Raw genomic sequence first — 18,675 nt, 5'->3', positions numbered from 1 at the left:
TTTCAAATACGATTAATAGCTATCATTTATAAACAGGTAACGAATGCTTGCATGCTGCCTAATGATAAGATTCAACGCACTTGGGAAATAGAACTTCAACATTCACTTTCAGACAATCAATGGAGTAAAATTTATTATCTAGTTAATAATTCATCTATCTGTGCACGCCATTCCTTAATTCAGTTTAAGGGCCCATATGTCTAAAGATAAATTGGCGCATATATTTCCTAATATAAGCCCTATTTGTGACAGATGTAACGTAGAGGTAGCTACTCTAACTCATATGTTTTGGTCCTGTGTAAGCTTAAATAATTTTTGGAGAGATGTGTTTAGAATACTATCTAAAGTTATAGCTGTGGATGTTCAACCCAATTCACTTACAGCAATTTTTGGGATTATTCCAGAGGAAGTAGGTAGAGTATCTGCTTCCGCTCAACATGTGATAGTCTTTTCAACTTCACTGGCTAGGAGAGCTATCTTGTTATACTGGAAAGAATCTAATCCACCTACTGTTTTCCATTGGCTCTCCTCCATTATGTCATGTCTAAGCTTGGAGAAAATTAGAAGCCGGAGGTTTGATACATCTTTTAATTTTGAGCAAGTCTGGCGACCCTTTATTCAATATTTTCCTTGATTTAATATAATTTTTTTTCTTTATTCTTTTTGGGAAAAATCCTTATCTGTGAATGTTCGGAGGTGACTGGAGGGATGTTTTTTTATTTTTTCTTCTAATTTTATCCTCAAATGGACTACCCAATCTTTCTTTTTTTTCCCCCTTTTTTGGTTCCAATTTGTTTTTCCTTTTATAAAAAAATCTCCAATCTTATTTTTACAATTTGTTAAGAGGAGTTGTGGTTTTTTGATTATACTGTATATATAACAGCATAACATCATACCTATTTGATTTTGACAATATATACTTTTCTTTATTGCTGTTTATGTGTCTTTTGTTTTATATGTTTGCTAAACTTCTCTGATTTATATATTTTTACTGGAAATCAATAAAAAGATTGAAAAATGAAATGAAATGCTAAGACTCTTGGCAGCGTGGAGGATCAGAGGGATTTTGGGGTCCGAGTCCAAAGGACGCTCAAAGCGGCTGCACAGGTTGACTCTGTGGCTAAGAAGGTGTACGGTGTATTGGCCTTCATCAATCGTGGAATTGAATTTAGAAGCCAAGAGGTAATGTTGCAGCTATATAGGACCCTGGTCAGACCCCACTTGGAGTACCGTGCTCAGTTCTGGTCGCCCCACTACAGGAAGGCTGTGGAAGCCACAGAAAGGGTGCAGAGGAGATTTACAAGGATGTTGCCTGGATTGGGGAGCATGGCTTACGAGAATAGGTTGAGTGAACTCAGCCTTTTCTCCTTGGAGTGACGGAGGATGAGAGGTGACCTGATAGAGGTATATAAGATGATGAGATGCATTGATCATGTAGATAGTCAGAGGCTTTTCCTCAGGGCTGAAATGGTTGCCACAAGAGGACACAAGTTTAAAGTGCTGGGGAATAGGTACAGAGGTGATGTCAGGGGTAAGTTTTTTACTTAGAGAGTGGTGAGTGCGTGGAATGGGCTGCCGGCAACAGTGGTGGAGGCAGATACCTTTTCAGAGACTTTTGGATAGGTACATGGAGCTTAGAAAAATAGAGGGCTATAGGTAAGCCTAGTAATTTCTAAGGTAGGGACATATTCATCATAGCTTTGTAGACCGAAGGGCCTGTATTGTGCTGTAGGTTTTCTATGTTTCTATACGAATAGTGCTAAGGTTAAGAGGGTTGACAGTTTCAAGTTCCTAGATGTGAACATCACTAATAGCCTGTCATGGTCCAGCCACATAAACACCATGGCCAATGAAGCTCACCAACACCTCTGCTTCCAAGGGAGGCTAAGGAAATTTGGTATTTTCCATTGACCCTCATCAATTTTTATTGATGCAACAAAGAAAGCATTTTGTCTGGATGTCTAATGGCTTAGTATGATAACTTCTCAGCATGTGAACACAAGAAACAGAAGGTTGAGGACACAGCTCAGCCCATCACAGAAACTAACCTTCCCTCCCGTCTTAGTTATGCAACCAGCTTAATCAAAGGTTTCACCCAGTTTCTCACATTCTCTCTTCTTACCTTTTCCATCAGGGAACAGATACAGAAGCCTGCAAACAAGTGCAACTACCACCAGGTTCATTGACACTCTTATAAGATTATTAAGTAGTTCCTGAGTACAATCTATCTTTTAGCCATGTCCCTTTTGCACTACTATATGTGTTTGGCTCATGTATCCTCATCTCACATTTTGGTTTACAGCGAGGATTTAGTACATTAACCAGAATGAACCTAATGAACATACTAGCATGTCTAAAAATAAGAATTCAGTTAAGTACAAACCTGAAGTATGGCACCTAGTTGTTTATGAAAGAACTTGACAAATTCCTTGCTTTCATCATTCTGCTGTGTAAGTTCTAACACCATGCGCCCAATAGTTGTTAGCAACTGTGGAGAGCAGACATCATCCATGTGTTCCTGAAAAGAATTAACCAGAAGTAGAACACAAATTTTCTTTTTTTTTTGCTACTTAGACATGTTGCTAGATTAGTTCTATCTGGTTTTTCACTGTCCTCCCTTCCAACCCTGGAGCTTGAGCATAATTCTCAGATCTACATCACCTCCATCAGGACAGATTTGACAACTGGAAATAGTGCTGACATTTTTTCTGGACTCTAATGATTTGAACAGCACAAGTAACAATAAATTCCTACTCCACAAATTTCAAAATTACATGGATTACAGTGAATAAAGAACACTGACTCAAAGGAAAAATATAGATTTCATTAAGGTACTATGGATAAAATGAAATGGCAATTCACAAATGTTCTCCCCACAAGGAGTGTTGATTGAAATTTCTCCCTTTGGACAGCAGACATTGCAAGCATGTCAATTTGCCTGTACTTCAGCTTTCTCAAAGGAATGAATGCTGAGCTGTTCAATACTGGCAAAATCCAATACTTCCAAACATAAGAATGGTGTATTAGGAAAATATCTTCACAGTGATAACTAAATATCCATTTAGTATGCAAATACCTTCATTTTTGGACAATCTGCTGTGGTCACCATATTTCATCTGATATACCTGACTGACTGATTGTCTTGGCAAGTTAACCACCTGGCCTTGATTCTGAAGTACTAATCAGGTTCCTAAGTCAAGCTGTGCAGCACAATTATAGGAGCTGCCATACAAACATTGGAATTCAGCACAGAATACCACCCAGTGCCTTTTGGTTCATCCTGAAGAACTTTAGTCACAGGGAAATCCAAGAGAACAATATTATGTCTCACTGTTAACAGAAATACTTGCATCGCACCTTCAGAAATGGGATTACTTCTGTCATGATAGCCTTTATTTGCTTGTCCAGTTGTTGAGTGTCTATGCGAGGGCAATTAATGTCAGAAGTGTCAGTGGTATGATCCATCACAAAGCTACTTCCAGCTACATATCCACCTGAATTCATAAAAGGAAAATAAAAATTCGATCTATTGCATATACAAGCAGTTACCAAGAACTCAAAGCAATTGGAAAGATTATTTCCAAATCACACGTGTACAAAATCTGCTTTTTCCGATCCAGAAAGTGACCCCCATCCCACTTTTATGCAGATAATCCTGACACGTCACCACTTCTGCATTCCCAGACTTCGTCATTAAACTGGCATATGACATTTCTAATATCCAATAATGGGTGAACTAGAAGTTCCTCAACATAAACAAGGGATGAACCAGACCATTAGTTATCTTGGTATCCATCTAATTACAAGCTTTGAGGAAGTCATGACATAAACTACTGACTAATTTCTCTTTCCACAGATACTGCGTGACTGGCTGAATTCTTCCAGCACATCTGCTTTTGATCCATAATTGCACCCTTCTCTCCCCGCCTCAACTCTACTGCTTCTGAAATGACTACTCCAATAGATTCTGAGATCCATTGGTGCACTTAAGAAGTGCAAAAACAACCTTCAGATACCAGAAATGCTGTGTTCTACCAGCATTTTGTGTGTGTTGTTTGAATTTCCAGCATCTGCAGATTTCCTCGTGTTTGCTCTTCAGAAATCATCATAGTTGTGCTTAGTCTACACAGATTCCCAGTTCATCCACATCTCAATTGTAAAATCCATATCTTTACATTCAAATTACTTCACCCTTTGCTCCACAGCCAAAGGGCACTCACTGAACTCTGCAATTTTCCAATTCTAGGCTCCTGCACATAGCTGCCAATTGTAGAGCAATTATGACCAAGATGCTTTCAGCAGTAAGGGTCTCAAATTCTGGTACTTTTATTTTTTCCCATCAAAACACCTTGAAAATAAACGTTTTGTTTTATTTGGATCTTTAGTATAGATCTTGTCCAATGCAGAATCCACGGAGCTATTGAAAAGCCTGGTGGTATCATTAAAAGAAACAAATTAACACAGCCTAAAAAGTTTCAGTTTGTGTGTGGTCTTCCTATGCTCTTGGAAGAAAAGGCTTATCTGAAGGTGTTTCCTTAATGTCTGAATCAAAGTCAACAACACAGCAAGCAAATACCTTCCCAGATTTGATAACAAATTCTGAAGTCTTCTAACTTTAAAATCACCTCAGTTAGCTTCTGGTATTGTTCCTTAACAAAGTAGTCCGAATGGATCATATCCTGCTTCAAATTCTCATGTGACATAAGACCCTCAATCTTATGACTTATGTTCCATTGGAAAATATATCACAATTTTATACCATTCTGCTCTATCAACATGCTCAGACAAGTGATATCTAGGACCACTATTCCAATCTAGCTTCATAATCCTATTTCAAAGTCATGAATTTGACTGAAATGATGTCAGGACAACTAAATTACTTATAGATGGCTAGAAACACGAGGTCATTTACAATTTAAAACTACACTGACACCAAACAATACTACTTTCGATTTACAGAACTGCCTCAAGTTGAGTTCTACATGAAGAATTATTAAGAGAATTATTAAACTTCAATAATTCAAGGGGCTACCAAAATCAGCATTACTTTCTAGATAATGACACTGTCTCATCCCAACATTTCTGTCTAAATGTCATTAAATGGGAATATAATCAATGTTACCCATGTTACTTTTACTTCTTTCTCTCACCTATTTTTGTTCACACCACTTTGAGACAGACCATTTGTGATTAACAAACCTTCACAACCCTCACTCAGCAAGCACCAAAAGTGTAGGTCACTCACTCTTGGTCCCCATCTTATCAAATGTCTTTTTCATAGTCTCCACCACCCTGTAGTCCTGTCCCTTACTCTTTTCTGCAACATAAAACACGTTATTGCTTTTTCATTCACTCACTGAATAAGTCCACTAAATTCTAGTAATTTACCAAATGCCCAATCAGTTGATGAAATAAGTATAAATGACAGCATATTTTTCATTTGATATTATTTTATTCTTTCCAGATTACCGTCAGCACATTCAATGGCACTGGTGCAGACTTCTGAATTTTGATTATTTTGACCTTCAAATTTGACACGTTCATACTCCTTTATCCTGGATAGGGCCTTGTCTAGGTGTATGACAGTATTACCTGCATGCATAAAAAGCACATTATAAGAAAGGAGGAATTGAACATTTCTGCCTCTGCATATATTAAAAATCAGAGAACATAGAAAACATACAGCACGATACAGGCCCTTCGGCTTACAAAGCTGTGCCAAACATGTCCCTACCTTAGAACTACTTGGCTTTACCCATAGCCCTCTATTTTTCTAAGCTCCATGTAGCCATCCAGGAGTCTCTTAAAAGACCCTATCGTTTCTGCCTCCACCACCAGCCCAGTCCACGCACTCACCACCCTCTGCGTAAAAAACTTACCCCTGACATCTCCTCTGAACCTACTTCCAAGCACTTTAAAACTATGCCTTCTCATGCTAGCCATTTCAGCCCTGGGGAAAAGCCTTTGACTATCCACACAATCAATGCCTCTCATTATCTTGTATACCTGTGTTAAGTCACCTCTCATCCTCCGTTGCTCCAGGGAGAAAAGGCCGAGTTCACTCAACCTATTCTCATAAGGCATGCTCCCCAATCAAGGCAACATCCTTGTAAATCTCCTCTGCACCCTTTCTATGGTTTCCACATCCTGAGGCGACCAGAATTGAGCACAGTACCCCAAGTGGGGTCTGGTCAGGTCCTATATAGCTGCAACATTACCTCTCAGCTCTTAAACTCAGACCCACGATTGAGTCCCAATGCACCATATGCCTTCTTAATCATGAAGTCAACCTGAGTAGCAGCTTCGAGTGTCCTATGGGCTCAGACCCCAAGATCCTTCTGATCCTCCACACTGCCAAGAGTCTTACCATTAATACTATATTCTGCCACCATATTTGACCTACCAAAATGAACTACCTCACACTTATCTGAATTGAACTCATTGAAATGTTATTGTATCAAGATAGAATACAAATTGAATGGAAGTGAATTTATACAAACAGTTGGAAAATGCTTACCTAGGTCATCATTGGCAAAGGGCTCTAAATTAGAGGAAGCAGACAATGAACTGGAATTATCGAAAGATTCAATGTACTCTACATTTTCATTCTGCTGAATCTCTGTCAGAGGTTGTTGCTCAGTAGTCTTGTCACATATCTCCTAAAAATTTTAAAAAGAAATTAAAGATCTCCCAAGTGCAGGTATAATGTAATAATTGAAACTATGTACATCCCACTTAAGACAAGAGTAATTTCTCAGTGTTTTGACTACAATTTTGCTCTCATCTATTATCGAAACACATCAAAATAGTTAACTGAATGCTTGAGACTTTGCTATGCATATATCCATAGGTTATAGCATTTGTCCAAGTAATAAATAGATTATGAGCTAAGAAAATCAAAAACTGCAGACACTATAGGTCCACAATAAGAACAGGTGATGTCAGAAAGAAACAGAAAAAGAAAAATCTGTGGAAAGACTAGCAGAATTAACAATTCAGGAGACTAAATATACATGAAGCACAGATTAAACTGCAGGAGGAATTCAGCAGGCCAAGCAGCCTCTGTGGAGATAATGAAAGGGTCAACATTTCAGATTGCAACAGAACTGGATATCAGACTTCAAGATATGAGGAATTAATGTTTCAGTTTGAAACCCCTCGTTTAATTTCAAAACCCGTTCATTTAATAACTTAGGACAGAAATGCAAACTTATTTTTCTTTTCCACTCCAATCCCCTGCCCTAAGGCATCCTTATACAGACACTGAAGTAAATTTTCAAGGAGATTTAGAAATTCCTTTCTTTTTGCCTAATTTCTTGCCTTTTGTTGGAATAATATAATAACTTATTTCCTTTTTCCCTTTTGATAGGTTTCCTTTCATTCCTCCCTGCTGCAGAGGCTATATATTGCTGAGTACACTAGACTATCATCACACATTCAAAGTTTTCTTTCTTTAATGCATCCAATTTATCTGCAGCACACTGATAAATAGTCATGTTCCTTTTTCAATGATTCTAGTTGCTAACTTTACTTGCAGTTCATGTTTTCTTCCATTCAGTTTTCTTTATCCCCCCACTCCTTTTCAGCTGATAGCTTTTATGTTCTTCAGTTTTCCAACATCAATTGTTTACAATCCTACTATGAAATCTTCATCTGTGAATCAGTTGCTTCTAGATTTAACTACTCCATTGCTCCCCAATAAGTTTAATTTCACCCTCCATAAACAAAATCACCTAAAATTCTATTGTCATTATACTAAACTTGTATTTCTGTATGCTCATCACTTCTCTGCTTAACTGATCTGATAACAGCTCTAAATTTCCACCTGCGTATTTAAACCCACCTATAACCATATCCATTCCCCTGCCTTCAGCAATATTAAAAAAAAACAAAAATTATAGTGTTTCTTCAACTCAAAATTGGAAATGTGCATCAAGCTCGAGTATTTCTGTAATAACAATTGGGTATTAATGAGCTCTAAACCATAGAATTATCACTTTCTGCTTAATAACACTAATAAGCATCTTGAATTATTTATTAACATGGAAGACATTATTACTTTACCTTCATTATTCTTTCAAAGTATTTTCTCTCTAATCCCATCTCTTGATTACTTGGCTTGCTGTTCTGTGCTCCACCATAATTGATTTTATCCTCTGAAATATCTCATTTCAATTAAATATTTCTAACCTTCTCCTTTCCACTAACATATAACTGCTGAAAAGTTGTCCTTTGCAGCAGTTAGCTAAAATCTATAAAGCACAGTTCACAGCGGCTGAGCACAAAAGCAGCTACATACAGTTCATATACATTGTTCTTTGCTTTTACTGCTAGCAAAGGTGCTTTTTTTGCACTGTTAACTGCAACCCACAGACAATTTTACTAAAATGGCCTGACAATAATTGTTCAAAGATACCATGAAGCAAATATGTAGAATTTTTGTCATCTTAAAAAAAGTCCCCACAGTAGAATTGCAAGAAAACCAATGGCCATTTAATCTTTTTAAAGCAATTATCTTCATCTTAAAACAATTAATAAATAACCTTATATTTTTTGGTTGTCATCATCTATATGTGTCCCATACACAAGGATGCAAGAGCAGTGACACAAATCTTAAACTCAGCATAAAGGTAATTTATACAGAAAACAACGCAGACTTTTGTGTACTTCTGGTATTCACATTAGCCTTGTATCTAAGCACAGAACACTGGGTGTTCTGAGTGAGGATTCGGATTCTGATTCTAAAGCATTTGCTTTTCTGTGAAGTGGAAAGAGAAGCAGCAAGGGAAGCTGTTTTTTTTCAATACAATGATTGATTGACCAAAATATTAAGATTTCACCCATAACAGCAAAGCTGTTAACTTTTTCATGACGGAAAATAAAATATTAGAGGTACTTCTGGGTGTTTTCAGTAAGTCTTAAAAACCTATTGATTAGGAAGTATCAAAACTCATTATATTTTGCCAAAATTACAAATTACATATGATTTTTGATGAACTAAATTTAATATGCTGATTTTTCTTGTTCCTAACTTTGTTATTTTTACTACATAACCAACAATGTGAAACAAATTTGAACTTCAATAAAAACACTTCTGAGCATCCAAGGAAAACCAAGAAAAATCGCACTGCTATACCACTTTGATTTCTTTATTTTAGTGCTGGATTTCTAAATTCTAATATGGAACTCAAAAAGACTCATTTCAAAACCTGAATCATATCACCTTATTTAACTCGATCAATGTTGGCAATGTCAGTTCAAGACATCTTAATCACTAACCTCATCATCACTTGTAGCCAAACTCTCACTAGGAGTCAGTTCTGAATTGCATGTCATCCATATGGGTGAACTCTGTGATAAAGTATGCTCTCCTCCTTTGCATCTCTTCTCTGAAAGATGTTGTGTTACTACATCCTAGAACAAAAAAACCTTTTAGAAAGAATAAAGTATTATAATGATAACGTGGGATTTGTTATTTAAATGTACTGTACCTGTAAGACATAAAGAGCCCGCTGCCGAAGATAATCAGTATTAAGCAACTGAAGTTCATGGAACAGTTCAATAAGAAAATGGGGCCTTGATTCATTCTGGGAAATTAAAGTTGCCACTTCAGAATATATATTATCACGTAGAGCTTCAAAAAGTGAAACGTCACTACTAGTTTCTACAACAGAAAAATCAAAATTTCACTGAATTAGAAAAAAAGATAAATTAGGGAATTATTATTCAAAAAATTTATCTTAATTTTACTCAGTAACTAATTTCCACATTAAAAGTTTGATATTTTAAACCTTCAAAACAAATTAATCAGATTTAATATGTTCACATCAATGATCGTTCCTTGAACTGTTATCAGTTCATTAAATTTTACATGTTTTGCTAAGTTTTACAGATATTTTAATTTCAGCATTTTCCCCATCTGCCATACTCCATTATTGCAACAGAACTTTCAAATCAGTTTTACTTTGTGTACTTCACATCAAATTGTTGCTACCAATTAATTACACAAGACCAAAATGGGTTTTGCTCCTAAAAAAAACTCAGCTTCTGGTTAAACATACAGTCGTTAGTAATATGAATGAACACCAGCGGGCTTGATACTTAGCAACAGAGAAGGTGCCCACCTTTAAACAACTTAGTAACCTGAAGATATCAGCTGGACATATTTCAACATCTAGTAAGCACTTGCACCATGTTATTTGTAGTGCCCTATGTATTAAACATTCAGAATGACAAAGGCAGGAGATACAAGGAACAACAACTAGGCCAAATTACCTCAGGTCATATACTATCTTAATTTGGGATATTTACTGTAGTTGTGACAGAGTCAAAATCAAGGAGAGTAGTATATCACATAGACTCAAGGTGGTGGCTCATTACCATCTTCTAGGTAAAATGGGATGAGCAGTATATGCCACTAATGTTAATGACATCCTTATGTGAGGAACAAGTTAAATTTTGTTTTAGTAGAATAAGCATTAATATCAAAAATCTATGGTGCTCCCTGCTAATTCTGTTACTTAACTCAAACAAAATTAGAAGCCTATTTAATCAAGCCTCAAGTTTAAAAATGTTTGATGCAGCTGCTTGTCATAGAAAAAACAGTACTTCCGTGTGAGCTGGAACTTCATTTACTATTGAACACATTTATTACAAGCAACATAACTAAAGGAAAACAGAACAGACCACAGCCCAAAGCAGCTACTTTCTTCAGTTATTTGCTTAAAAGGTAAATTACCTGGTGCTTCACTGCATGCATTTCTGTTAGATTCGAACAGTGCTCCCCTAGCATGTGCTGTAGGAAAGGGGGACATACAGGTAGTAATTTGTACTAAACACCATGTACTTATTGGAAAAATTATTGCAATACAGAAAAGGGATCAAGAGTGCAAAATAAACCCTAAGCAAAAAAAATTAAGAAACATTACATGCACACACAAAATTAAATGAAGCTTGACTTTATTCATTTTGAAAATTATGCAGCAACAGGAAAGAGCTTTTAAATAATAGTTTTTAAACGTTCATTACAGAACATTGTCCAAGTGCACTGTTGGTAACACACATTTCCTACCCAAATATAAATTACCAAGTAATTTTTAAGCTAACCCCATTCTCAGACCTTTAGTACCCATTTTCTTCAATTTCAAATGCAAATTATGAATTAAGATGCTACTTCTAAAACACCTAAATTTGAAACTTGCCAAAGTATTTCAAATTAGTTAAATGTAATTGTTAGTGTAAACAGGATGAAATGAAATGCAACATTGCTTATACCTTTGTTCCTATCTTTGTTGAAGTGCAGAATTTAGTAAGAAAATATTTTTTAGTCAGCCAGCTATGAACAGAATGGACTTCTTGTATGAAGAAATTGCTGATGACAGACAGAAACAACTACTAACATTTAATCCATCTTGCCATTTGCACATTTTAAGTCTGATCTCACAAGATTCCCCTAAAAGTGACTCAGATTTTTATTCTCGTTTTTAAATACAAAATTCACATTTTTAGCATTAATCACTTAGCGTAAGGCACTCCACTGAAGTGTTTTATTGAGGATTTGCACTAAAAGATAAAGCAAACTGTAGTGTCTTCATACTTAAAACAAAGCATTTTTAAAAACAGCAATGGGAGTATTTTGAACATAATGTACATTGCTGGATTTTTTTTTGCCCTTTCATATTATTGAAATATAAAATCTGTAATTAAATACAAATGTAACATTTATCCCATCAACTGTTTCTATTGATGGGCATTAACATGCATATGACATTCTGACTAAAGCTACTTATCAGCTACATTTCAATTTATTAGATAAATCAACATGTCGTAATTACTCAAGAAATTTAACTTGTTTTCAAGAAGTGATCCAGAGCATGCACAATGAATATTTAAAGATAGAGTAGCTTATGCAAATTTAACACAATCTCTCATCGAGGCATTTTTGTTTCCTTTCATGAAATTTTGGAGTTACCCAACTCGAGTTACTCAAATGACAATTTCAGCAGAGCATCAGATTGCATGAGACATTGCTTGTGTTAAGAAAGCGCCAGAGTTAAAAAGAGAGCAGGGACTGTCAGGACTTGCTGCAGAGCTTAAGAGCCAGTTTCTGTGCTGTAATGCCCTATAATTTCAACAGATAGAGCACACTTCAATAATGGCAATCGCTGATGCATGTGGGAAGGCATCAGGTCCATCACTGACTATCAGAAAAAATTTCCTATTTATCTGCCACACTAGCTGAGGAGCTAAAAAACTTCTTTGCTTGTTTTAACAGGGACAATAATAAAGTCCTTGACACCTGAGGAGGTCCGTGACAACTGAGCACACGAGGTGAAATGTACTCTCCGCAGTATCAACACATGCAGAGCAGCCGGACCAAACAGCATACCCATGAGGGTCTTCAAGGACTGCGCTGACCAGCTGGCAAATGTTTTTACTGAAATCTATAACTTCTATCCATCCCTTGCTGTGGTCTCTGCATGCTTCAAAACACCAACCGTCATACCAATCCCAAAGCAGCTAGTGGTAATGTGCCTCAACAACTACAAAGTGGTAACACTCACCCCCATAGCTGCCAAGTGCCTGGAGAGACTGGTTATATCCCACATTAAGAACGTCATCCCTGCTACTCTGGACCAGCACCAGTTTGCCTCTAAAGCAAACAAATCAACTGAAGACACCACCTCCATCACTTTTCAGGTCATACTGGAACACCTGGAGCACAAAGACACCTATGCCAGAATGCTTTTGAAAATCGACTACACTTCTGCTTTCAACACCATGCTCACTAACAAGGTAAACTACACAAACAGGGACTGAATACATCAATTTGCAACTGGATTCTGAACTTTCTTACCAATCACACCCAGTCAGACGAGACAAGTACACATCAACCTCCCTAACCCTGAACACTGACACACAACAGGAACATGTACTGAGCTCACTCCTTTACACTCTTTTCACTCATGACTGTGCCTCTGCCTATGTCACCAATTCCATCACTAAATTTGCTTTCAGTGATTGGATTAATTACAAATAACAATGAAACAGCATACAGAGAGGAGATACAGAAACTGTCTGAACCATAACCTTTCACATAACGTTGAAAAAAAAGAAAAGATTATTGATTTCAAGATATCAAAAAGGTATGAACAAGCTCCACTACTCATGAATGGTGAAGCAGTGGAAAGGGTCTCCAGCTTTAAGTTCTTGGGAGCGAACATCACAGACCAGCTCTCTTGCACCTCTTTGATAGTAAGGAAGGCTCAGCAACACCTATAGTATCTGTCCCAAAATCTTTATTGATTTGCAATTGATAGCATACCTACCTACTCCGTGACAGTATGGTACATTAGCTGCAACAAGATTGACTGCACAGTACATCATTGGGACACAACTACCAGCTACTGAAACCATCTACAACTCACGATGCCTATGGCAGACCTGCAAAAATCATGATGGACTCATCCTACCCTAGTAGTTACCTGTGAAATCTCCTACCCTACAGCAGGGTATATGGAAGCCTCTCTGCACAGACATCCAGACTGAAATACAGCTCCCCCCTCCCCCAGGGCTGCCATGCAATTGAACAATGCCCCATTTTAGAGTTGATTGTTTTTAATTCAGTTGTAACTTAGATGACATTCTAAAAAACTCAGACATTATTTCAAAATTTTGTCATTTTTAGTAATTGAATTACCAGCATGGTGTTTGCACCAAATGGAGTAATACTGCAATCTCAGTGTCCTCAGCAATGACAATAAAGCTTTAACTAATAAAAGAATACTTAGATACTGCTATGTATTTGCAAAAGGCCACTGAAACAACAATCGGTAACTTAATGTGCTAAAGCACTTTTATGCCCATAGTCATAAAATTTGACAAAAATTTTTATAAACCCATCAACTTATACTAAATTTATAAACATTTTAAAATAGTTTTTATACCAAAAATTGCCTTCTAATGTGAAGGTTTCAGTTACAGAACTTACCGGTTTTAAAATGCCATGAATATTACCATGTGGAATTGCTACAAAAATAATTGTATTTTTGAGTGTAGAAATAATTTCATAACATTTTCCAATTGATACTGTTTTAACAGTAGTTATAAAACTTATTTTTACAGTTTAATACAAATATTTTAAATAACTATATAGCATCTTTAGAAATATGGATAAAGTAAATACGAACTGACACCAGAAGGCCTGTCATAATAACATACCAGAGGAGACATCATTTAATTTCTTTCGCTTTGATTTTTCTTGCAATTCATCTTTGCTTGTACTGGAGTTTCTAGGTTTCAATAACTCTTCTGTCTGTGTGGCGTGGCAGGCTTTTTCTCTACAACACTCACTAGCACTGGAAATGCTCGGAGATTCAAAACCTAACAGAAGAGTACATTCCACAATGAAAAACAAGGGAAAAAAAAATTAACAATCTTCCTACAAAGTCTTGCAATGTAGCATTTCAAAAGAAGTTGTGAGTTCCCCCCCCACCCCAGTGCTCCCATTTTATTCCACATCCTACTACACATTTATATGTGTAAAAATGGTGGGGTGGGGGGGAAGGAGGTGGGGAGAGTTGAATGTAAAAGGGTTTGTTTCCATTCTGCGACTTTCCACAACTATGATAAAGAGAATAATAACAACTAGCTTAAGTGCTTTAAAATATTAGCCCTTTAGAACTGGCACAAGTTATACAAAGGGCATTTTATACAAAGTTGTATAAAATGCAGTGACACAGAAAACAATTTTGTTCTTAATTCAGTCAATTCATCCATCCTAAAGTGCTCACCGAAACTTAAGACCCAACTTAAAACTGAACACTGGAAATTAAATTCAATTTGCTAAAATAGCTTTGCTGGGATTTGAGCAGTTTTATTATAATAAAAAAGAATTAATACCAAAACAAACAATGGTTGTTTGCTCCATTTTACTAGATTAGCATTGTTCAAATGAAATCAATTTCATGTTGCTCTAAAATTCTAATGTATAAAGAGCAGCAATAAAGTAAACTGGCACAAAAATTAGCCCAGTGATTTGAACACAAGGAAAAGAACTAAAAGAATTTCCTGAAAGGTCAAAAAGTAAAAATGTAATTCATCTTTGGATCAGTTATTTTATTTTAACATGTATATGAGGTTGGATTCTGACAAGACTAGACTAAATCTAAAGCATATTACAGATTTCCTACTTAAAAATTCAGGAAAGGATATTCCTCTACTACAAACAATAAAAAGTGAATCCACCAATCAATAGCATAATACCTTCGCCCATTTCCCAATGGTTCTTCTGATAAAACGCCTTCTTAATTTTTGCTTTTGGAGTTTTGTCTTTTGAAGCTAGATTGGCCTGTGCACAGGCTTTTCTGGATTTAAATGTTTTTGTTACAGTTGTAGGATCAACAGGATCTGGCATACTACTGAAACTTTCCAAGGATTCTTCTTCAAAATTCTTCCTATTTTCCCCTGGAGCCTGTTGCTTTGGGTTGTTCACATTCATTTGTGGTAGAGAAGTGGGTGGCTGCCCTTGTCTGGGTGATTGTGTCAATCTATCCTTTGTATCATTCAACCATAGCATTTCACTCTGTTGTCTTCCATCATCAGCCTGTTTCTCAACCCTATTTCAAAACAAAAACAATTAAGTTTTTGCAACTGATAGATTAAGTGAAAAATTATTTTTAATTGTTAAATCTGAAACATGTTTTACCTTTATGATCTCAAATTAATGTTCACAAATAAAGGTAAGTCAAAATGCACAAATGGGATGAATTATAAGAATACACGAATTTGGAACAGTCATTGACAATTCAACCCTGCTCTCCCATTTATAACAACATGATTAATCTACTGTCAGTCATAGAGTAAATAGTAGGCCTTCAGGCCCCACCATGTCTATCTTTGACACTATGTACACATTGAGTACTTATTTCATGTCTCAGCACTTGGCCACAAGTTGCAAGACTTCATCTGTATATTGATAGTTTGAGAAAGTCCTCAAGATTCCAATCACTGCAAAACTGAAGTGTTGCAAGGTGCTATTGGCATTGCAATCAAGTGCTACTTACTCACAGTAAACTCATCTATTATAAAACCAGAACTACTCAGCTCCAAATGTCAGGTCCAGAATCTCCTCCACACAAACACTCCAATTTTCTCAGTTACCTTGATTCAGACACACCAGTCTACTCTTTTTATCAAACCTTTGTGCTATGCAATCATCTTCTCTCCTGCCCAAGATATCCCGTCAATAAATCTCCACAATTAGCCTTTGCCCCATCTTCTTCCCTCTAGAAGATTAACGAGACAAAGCCACGGATTTCATGCAAAGCAGGGAATGTAGATTCAAACATAATAATTTTATGATATATAATTACATGAGTGTCTAGTGAAACTATGAGGAAGGACAAGCAAATGACAGGGCAAAATTGCAGTCAGTGGGATGAGTTAAACTGTACAGGGGGTCAAAATCAAAAAGGGCGATGAATACAGGACTGAAGGTCTTATATTTGAATGCACGCAGCACGAGGAATACAGTTGATTATCTTGTAATGCAGTTAGAGATTGACGTATATGATGTTGTGGGCATCTCCATGCTGTGGCTTAAAGAAGATCACAGTTGAGAGCTTAACATTCGAGGATACACATTGTATCAAAAGGAGGGGAAGGGGTGGGTCTGTTGGTAAAAAATGAAATCAAATCCTTATAAAGAGGTGACATAAGATCAGAAGATATAGAATCCTTGTGGGTAGTGTTAAGAAACTACAAAGGCAAAAGACCCTGATGAGAATTATATACAGGCCTTTGAACAGTAGCCAGGATCTGGGATACAAATTACAACGGGAATTAGAATTAGGGAGCTCAAGGTAAAGGAACCCTTTGGAGACAGTGATAACAGGATAGAATTCCCCCTGCAGTTTGAGAAGGAGAAGCTAAACTCAATGTAATCGATGAACTGTAATCACTATTACAGTGAGTAAAGGGAATTTCAGAGGCATGGGAGAGGAGCTGGCCAAAACTGATTGGAAGGGAACACTAACAAGGATGACAGCAGAATAAGAATGGCTGTGTTTCTGGGGGAAATTCAGAAGGTGCAGAAAAAATACATTCCAAAGACAAAGTATTCTAAAGGGAGGATGAGGCAGCCATAGCTGACAAGGGAAGTCAAAGACAGCATAAAAACAAAAGATGTAATATTGCAGAAACTAGTGATGAGGTAGAGGAATAGGAAGATTTTATAAACAGAAGGCAACTACAAAAGCCATAAAGAGAGAAAAGACGATGCTTGAAGGCAAGCTTAGTCAGTAATATAAAATGGTTTTTCCCCAGCTATATAAACAGTAAAAGAGAGATGACCTTGGATATCACATCACTGAAGAGGCAGTGACAAAGCAATGGTGGAAAAACTTAAGCATTTCGCGTCAGTCTTCACTGTAGAAGACACTAACAGAATGCCAGAAAATTGAGAGTGTCAGAGGCCAGGAGTGAGTGTCATTCCTATTACTAAGGAGAAGGTGCTTGGGAAGCTGAAAAGGTAGATAAGTCACCTGAATCAGGTGGACCACACCCTAGACTTCTGAAAGAGGTAACTGAAGAGAACGTGGAGGCTTTAGTAATGATCTTGCAGGACTCACCAGATTCTGGAATAGTTCCAGAGGACTCAAAAATCGCAAATGTCACTCCACACATTAAGAACGGAGAGGCAGAAGAAATTATAAGGCAGTTAATCTGACTTCAGTGGTTGGGAAGATGCTGGAGTCCATTATTATGGATGAAGTTCAGGGCACATGGAGGCACATGATAAAGTAGGCAAAAGTCAGCATGATTTTCTCAAGGGGAAGTATTACCTGCCAAATCTGATGGAATTCCTTGAACAACTAATAGGGAGGATATACAAAGGAGAGTCAGTGGATGTTTACTTGGATTTTCAGAAAGCCTTTGACAAGGTGCTACACAGGAGGTTGCTTAACAAGATAAGAATCTATGATATTACAGGATAGGTACCAGCATGAATAGAAAATTGGTTGACTAGCAAGAAGCAAACAGTCGCAATAAAGGGGACCTTTTTTGGTTGGTTATGATGAATAATGAGCTGCAGGGGTCAGTGTTGGGTCTCTGCTTTTCATGTTATATGTGAATGATTTGGATGAAGGAATTGATGGTTTTTTGGCCAAGTTTGTAGATGTTACAAAGATGGGCAGCGGGGCAGGGAGTGTTGAGGAAGCAGGGTAGCTGCAGAAGGATTTAGACAAATTGGGGGAGTAGGCAAAGAAGTGGCAGATGGAACATAGTGTAGGGAAATGCATGGTCAGGCTCTGGCAAAGGGAATAAAGGCATAGACTATTTTCTAAACAAGGAGAAAATTTTTAAAAATCTGAGGTGCAAAGGAACTTCGGGGTCCTCATGCAGGATTCTTTAAAGGTTAACTTGCCCATTGAGTCGGTGGTAAGGAAGGCAAATACAATGTTCACATTCATTTCGAGGGGACTAGAATATAAAAACAAGGATGCAGTACTCAAGTTTTATAAGGCATTGGGCAGACAACATGGAGTATTCTGAGCAGTTTTGCACATGTTATTTAAGGTGTGCTGGCATTGGAGAAAGTCCAGAGGAGATTCACGTGATCCCAGGAATGAAAGGGTTAACATACGAGGAACATCTGATGGATGAGGACATCTC

The 18,675-nt window shown here is 37.0% G+C and overlaps 1 protein-coding gene across 4 annotated transcripts in view; it reads right to left on the bottom strand.

The window, feature by feature from the left end:
* Positions 1 to 18,675, bottom strand: part of pcm1 (pericentriolar material 1) — a 135,379-nt gene that overhangs the window by 24,994 nt on the left and 91,710 nt on the right. For 3 of the 4 annotated variants that reach the window (XM_059989291.1, XM_059989293.1, XM_059989294.1), the window contains 9 exons: positions 15,265 to 15,617; positions 14,221 to 14,382; positions 10,739 to 10,795; positions 9,492 to 9,664; positions 9,280 to 9,414; positions 6,518 to 6,659; positions 5,470 to 5,592; positions 3,358 to 3,494; positions 2,384 to 2,518 (listed from right to left, as the gene is read on the bottom strand). In XM_059989291.1, the coding sequence (XP_059845274.1) occupies positions 2,384 to 2,518; positions 3,358 to 3,494; positions 5,470 to 5,592; positions 6,518 to 6,659; positions 9,280 to 9,414; positions 9,492 to 9,664; positions 10,739 to 10,795; positions 14,221 to 14,382; positions 15,265 to 15,617 (1,417 nt within the window). The remainder of the gene's footprint in view (positions 1 to 2,383; positions 2,519 to 3,357; positions 3,495 to 5,469; positions 5,593 to 6,517; positions 6,660 to 9,279; positions 9,415 to 9,491; positions 9,665 to 10,738; positions 10,796 to 14,220; positions 14,383 to 15,264; positions 15,618 to 18,675) is intronic. The other variant, XM_059989292.1, reaches the window with a different exon arrangement.

Source organism: Hypanus sabinus, chromosome 14 (genome assembly GCF_030144855.1).
Source record: "Hypanus sabinus isolate sHypSab1 chromosome 14, sHypSab1.hap1, whole genome shotgun sequence".
Classification (NCBI taxonomy): Eukaryota; Metazoa; Chordata; class Chondrichthyes; order Myliobatiformes; family Dasyatidae; genus Hypanus; species Hypanus sabinus.
This window is presented reverse-complemented; position numbering and strand designations above follow the sequence as displayed.